General features: G+C 35.4%; 1 protein-coding gene across 2 annotated transcripts; it reads right to left on the bottom strand.

The window, feature by feature from the left end:
* LOC126708706 (ATP-dependent Clp protease proteolytic subunit 4, chloroplastic) lies at window positions 1-4,400 on the bottom strand. Of its 2 annotated transcripts, XM_050408579.1 has the most exons (3): window positions 3,899-4,400; window positions 194-696; window positions 1-98 (listed from the first exon to the last, which is right to left on the bottom strand). In XM_050408579.1, the coding sequence occupies exons 1-2, from the start codon at window positions 4,273-4,275 to the stop codon at window positions 213-215; spliced, it is 861 nt and encodes a 286-aa protein (XP_050264536.1). In that variant the 5' UTR covers window positions 4,276-4,400; the 3' UTR covers window positions 1-98; window positions 194-212. The 2 variants fall into 2 exon arrangements, with proteins under 2 accessions (XP_050264536.1, XP_050264535.1); XM_050408578.1 differs by having other exon boundaries at window positions 1-696.
* Between the last annotated feature and the right edge of the window lie 1,879 nt (window positions 4,401-6,279).

Genomic DNA, 6,279 nt, shown 5'->3' with positions numbered 1-6,279 from the left:
TGCAACAAAACCCCAACTTCTTTTGACGCTTTCTTTCAATAGTCAAAAGCTAAAGCAAATCACTCTGAAAGTTTGCAATTTGACAGGGCTTTTCCTCACTACAAATGCAAAATCTCTTCATTCTAAGTTTCCATAGCTTACACAAAGTTCCGGACAAATAAGATGTGAAGGAGTAACAGTGAGAATGTCATACCTTTAACATACACCCAAAGCTAGAATATCTCATCATCTGGAACTTCAGGTGTCAAGAATTTTCTTGGATCTTTACTCATTTCCTCAAAATTTACTCTTGATTTCACCTTATCTGGCACAGGCACCAAAGGAATAATGCTATCTCTATCAATTACTCCATCAATTATTCCATATTCAACTGCCTCTATAGGAGACATGTAACGATCCCTATCAATATCTTTTTGGACTTGTTCAAATGAGCGACCAGTAGATTCTGAAAAAATTCTTGTGACATTATTCTTGTTATGCATGACTTCTTGGGCTTGAATTTCCACATCTATTGCTTGGCCACTAGCACCTCCCAGAGGTTGATGAATCATAATTCGAGTATTAGGCATTGCTAGACGCTTGCCTTTAGTGCCACCACCAAGGATTATGGAAGCTGTTGATGCTGCAATGCCAAGTGCAACTGTGGAAACATCAGCCCTCACAAGCTTTACAACATCATAGATGGCCATTGTAGCACTGAACAGATAATAACAGCAAAAGACAATTAGGAAATAGATAAAGTAGGGTAACTAAGACAGCAAATAAGAAAAACAACATATCTAAAAATGGAAATTTAAGGGATGATATCTTTCTAGGTTAATAATTGAATTTTTTTTCCCAAGGTTTTGATAAGTAAATTATCAATTTTTTTTGTGTTAAGTTACACACACCCGATTAGTCTTGAGTCCACAACCTCACTCTCCACCTATATAAGGGGGAGGAGATGCCAATTGAGCTAGAGCTCAATGGCAGTGATAAGTAAATTATCATTTTAAAGCACAAATCCTAAAGCATTATAGTGTTTAATTTAAATAAAAAATAACTACCTTGACAAATACAACCAATCATATTTTTGATAACTCAATAGTTACAATGGGGAGGGGGGATTGAACCCTGGACATCTCTGTTGGAAATGCCAAGAGGTGCTAGTTAAGCTACAAGGTCTTGGCCAAACACCCAATTATCTTTTATAAGTCAAAGTATAATTCCTTCATAAGTCCAGGTATTTCCTCCAAATCATCCACAAAAGACATAATGAAATAGACTTCCAAATTTCAAGACCATACTCCCTGCCAACGAGTGCACAAATCAATAACTGTCTTTGACATCACCTATCGAACCCCAAACAGAGAAAAGACAAGCGAGCAAAGTTGTCCCACCACTTATAATAAAATAATAAAATATAATTATTTGGACAAGAGAGCATAGTGCACACATGCTTGCACACATGCCGAAGCCCAAGTATAACGTGATCTATTGTTTCCTACTTTCCTAGCATATTTAATACCAATCCACCATAAGTATACCCTTTTTCAGAAGATTGTCAAAATCTTCCTCCATGAAGCTGTCTAACCAAAGAATACAGAACCCTTAACTTCCATCTATTCTTCTAAGGAAACCCAGAATCCCACTTTCCTCTTAATAACCAGATTATAATAACCACCAATACATTAGGATGTTAGAGTACAGAAGATTTATATATAACAACAAATTCCAACCCTAATCCTGGAGATCTCATATGTGCTCCTTGCTCCTCCAATCTACATAAATACAAAGCAATAGCAGTCTCCTTATCTAAAGCTAAGGCAAACAAATTGGGAATTTTTTTTTTTACAAAGGAGAACCTCCACACCACAAATTATGCGAAAAATCAAACTTGATGCAGCCTAAAAAAGGCAGCAAAGATGATAGGTTTCCTAAAAAACAAAATATAAACCCTGAAAAGCAGAAAAATGAATAATCAATATATAGTATAATAATCAACTAATTTTATAAGAATTCAAACATAAAAATTTATAAAATTCTCTTGTGCAGTACCAAAACAAACAACCATCGATGTATATGGTTTACACCGAAATAGTAAATGATTTTTATGCAAAGGGTTTTAGGAGTTAAAGTTTGGGTATAGGGAAAAAATAGAAAAGAGCTTTTTATTATGCTTTAGAGCTATTCACTTCGCACTTTAAGAGCATCTTCTAACAACACTGATCAAGTCTCTGGAACTATCAAAACAACTAGTTGGGAGTCATTCACCCAAAATTGAGAACTGGACTGTTGAAATACAAAAGGCAAATCCATTTCCTCCAATCCTTGCAAAACCAAGTCTTTCCAACATATACATCAAATAATTCCAATTCATATGATTGTAGAACTTTTCAATATCCAAATCACAAATCAACCCAAGCTACCCACTATGTTTTATACTAAAGAAACACTCATTGGCAGTGAGTATCGAATCCAAAATTTGTTAACCAACAACAAAAGCATTGCAGTAGCCATGGCAGAAAGCATTCTAAAAATGCATAATGACATAATGAATTTTTTTTTTTTTAAGTAGAATTTGGTATTATGCTAAAAAATTTACTAAAAAGTAATTGTCCAAAATGAAATTTTTTTTTGGTTATGTCATTGGAGAATGCATTTATTCTACAAAATAATAATAATAATAATAATAAAAACTCTTTTTCTCAACAACAAAAAAAATTCTCATCCTCAACATTAATAGGAAAAAAAAATCCCAATACAAGGCCTAAATGCATGCACTGCCCAACACACAGACACAAAAATCTTTGTTTTTTTAATCTAAATTTGAACAATCAATCACATTCATATGAAAATCTTACACCCATTGATCTCAACCTTCACCACTAATAGTAAACACACGGCAAAAAGCAAAATTTACAAAAACTCAATCAAGGAAAATGACGTATCACACTTTCAACAGTGAATTTGTAATGAGTTTGCAAAAGCTAGCAATGAGTTTGTAATGAATCACAATCTTTGTTTCTTTATAAAACTCTTTTAAACAACTATGTTGTTGTCCTTAACTCCATCTATACTCCCAATCTCAAACCCCAAAACTACCATTGAATTCCAAGCCCCAATCACTGTCCTTCTGCACCTTCTCTAACATGGTCTCTCACATGACATCATCACCTTTGGTCATAGCTCGTCAACCGCACTGCCTTCTCCAGCCCCAGGCCCTCTCCAAGGCTGCCCTCAGTGTCCACAAGAACTACTCCTACTTCCACATCAACCCGACAACATCAAATAACAAATCAACAAGAAGTCAGAATTGAGAGGGAGAGAGATTGCCACCTCCTTGTGTTTCTAAGGAAGACATCCCCTCCTCCAACTATTGAATTATCAATAAAATAACAAATGAAGAGAGCGCATGCCGCCATCTTCCTATTGTTTGTTGTAGACAAACTCGTTTTTTTTTTTTTTAAATGGAGTATGATGGGATTCTCAATTTGGCTTCAGAACATGAGAAATACAAAACGAAAACCTGTTAAAAACATAGCTAAATATGTGATTTGCTTCACTTTTATGTTTCTCTCCTCCAATCACACAAAAAAACATAAAAATACAAGATAAAAATTAAATCCAGTGGAACACTTGCATCATGGGATTTTGCATCATAAGATTTCAATCCACAGGTAGGCAACTTAAATTTCGGTCAAACCTCGGTGTGTATAATTTTAAACCACATATAGCCAACTTAAATTTCAGCCAAGCCAAAGATAAGTTTTAATTTGCCCATTTATTATATAGAAATGCATAAAAATGAAATTCTAATAGAAACAGAGTAATTGAGAGTGAACTTCGTATCACTAAGTTTAAAGCTATAATTAGGGAAATTTTGAATGGAAAATTGATAAAAAAGAAAGAAAGAAACCTCAAAGCGCCACCAGGAGAATTGATAAAAAGACGGATATCCTTAGTGGGGTCGAGAGCATCCAAGAGGAGCAACTGACTGATGATAGCGTCGGCGACGAAGTCATCGATGTTGGATCCCAAGAACACGATCCTCTCCTTCAGCAACAGCCCCATCGGGTCTGCTTCTCCTCTCGCCTGCGTCTCACTATTATTCTTAATAATAGTAATTGGACTTGGACTGCTGCCTCTCATGGTAGACGTAGAAGAAGAGTAGATTTTGGTCGAGGGTTTTACTCTTGCGGGGGGCTTGAACCACGAGGAAGGAGAGACTTTGGGTTTAGGGACGAAGAAGGAATGAGGTGAACACAGCGATGATGAAGATGAGAGCAATTCCATGGCGTTGTTACTCGTTACTGTTGTGAAGTGAGGACGAAAGGTAGATTTGGAGGATGAGCAAAAGAAAGAGAGACCTTCGATTGGATTGGGATCCCCTTTTGAGACGGAGACTATCCACCTGTTAACGGCCCATGATTCATTTTATAGTTACATCAAAGCCCCTAAATTTGTGACAACTCATTAAAATCATCTATGTTTATATTCTCAGAGCTGATGACCTTTATATATATATATATATATATATATATATATATATATATTTCAATTTCCATTCATTTTTTACAACTTTCTATTTTTATTTTAGCTATGTATTCAAAAAGTGGATAATGATTTTGGGTGATGCTTCTATTTTTAGGTTGTTTTGAATTTTGCTGTTAGGTTATAACTTATATAAGAACTGTAAATTTTATAGTACTTAGAAATTTTACCTTCAAGTTCAAGACACATTTCTTCTCAAAAAAAAAAAAAAAAAAAAAAAAAAAATTTACATATTCTGCTTTTTTTCTTTTAATTGAAATATATATTATTCTGTCAACCTTCATTTCACATTTTTTATATGTTATTTGGTTGTCTTTTTGTGGGTTTTTTTTTAATACCTTTTCTTTAAGAGAAAACATTCAGTCCAACTGTAGCGTAAAACCAGTGTTTTACGCCAGCCAATAAACTCCTGCCACGTGGACAATCTTAAGTTCCCACTTAAATCCCTCTCCAAATAGAGAATGAAGAAAGAAGTCAGACAAAAGCTCACCGCCACAGCCCTCCCTCTTCCATATTTACTTGCCCAAACCTCCACCACACCACACACCGGAGCTCATCGCCACAGAGTTCGCCGGAGCTCACCGCCACAAACACAAACCCAGTTAGAAGCAAACAACCAACCCCACCGGCCACCACCAAATATGACCACCAATCATAGGCGAAACCTATTGGCACTGCCAAAGCCTAACCCTTCAACCACCAAACCCATTTGCACTACCAACCCCATCGGCGAAACCCACTTGCACCACCGAACTCACCAATCACCGACCAAACCCACAAAGTCAAGACCCAAAAATACAAAGAAATTTCACAGCAAACCCACCATAAAACAAACCCATAACAAACCTCAGTTTCTTTCTAAAACTCGAAATCAACAGTGGAGAAACCAAGATTCGACGCCGTTTGTAGTGGTGGTGGTCAACGGCGATGGACTAAGACTGGTTTTGGCCTTGGATGCCTCACGGTGAAAAAAAAAATGAAGATGGAGGTTTGGGCAAGCAAAGATGGAAGAGGGAGGAAACTTTTGTCTAAGGGCTGTGGGTTTTCTTAATTCGTTATCACGCACAGCTCCGACGAACTCTGTGACGGTGAGCTCCGGTGTGTGGTGTGGTGGAGGTTTGGGCAAGCAAATATGGAAGAGGGAGGGTTGTGGCGGTGAGCTTTTGTCTAACTTCATTCTTCGTTCTCTGTTTGGACATTGGTTTTACGCCACAGCCGGACTGAATGTTTTCTCTTTCTTTAATACTAATGTAATGTATTATAAACTTAATTTAAAATACTAATATTACTATTTTTGTGTGTGTTCTAATAAGTATTACTGTTTACTCAAAAAAAAAATCATATTGCACATGTAGAAATGAAAAAAAAAAAAAAAAAAAAAATCTTCTTCTTATTCATGTGAACTATTACAATCGTATTTGAAATTTTGAATGTAAGGTTTTAAATTTAAGAGATTTGAGGAACATATGTTATTAGATAACATAAAGTTATTTTATATGAATCTTTTAAAAACTTCAAGATCCTTTAGAAGTTTTTCTTTGCAATCTGCTTTATACAACGTTTGGGAGGTTACTTCAAATTTTGCAAACATTTGAATCTTTTTTTCCTTCTTTCTTATAAAATTAAATATTTCAAGAATAATATAACTGACACAACACTTATGAAATAAAATCTAAGTGGCAAGTTGTTAATAATAGGTAAAAAATGTAATGTCAATTATGGGTTCAAATAAAAACTAATTACAAC

The sequence above is a fragment of the Quercus robur genome, chromosome 12 (assembly GCF_932294415.1).
Source record: "Quercus robur chromosome 12, dhQueRobu3.1, whole genome shotgun sequence".
Classification (NCBI taxonomy): Eukaryota; Viridiplantae; Streptophyta; class Magnoliopsida; order Fagales; family Fagaceae; genus Quercus; species Quercus robur.
Note: the sequence above shows the minus strand (reverse complement) of the source record. Positions and strands in the feature narration are given on the sequence as shown.

Bases quoted from the DNA above. Each gene is read 5' to 3' on its own strand.
- LOC126708706 (XM_050408578.1), bottom strand. From the start codon at position 4,275: ATGGAATTGCTCTCATCTTCATCATCGCTGTGTTCACCTCATTCCTTC. The intron at 697-3,898 runs GTTTCTTTCTTT...TTATCTGTTCAG, and splicing joins TCTCCTGGTGGCGCTTTGAG to TGCTACAATGGCCATCTATG.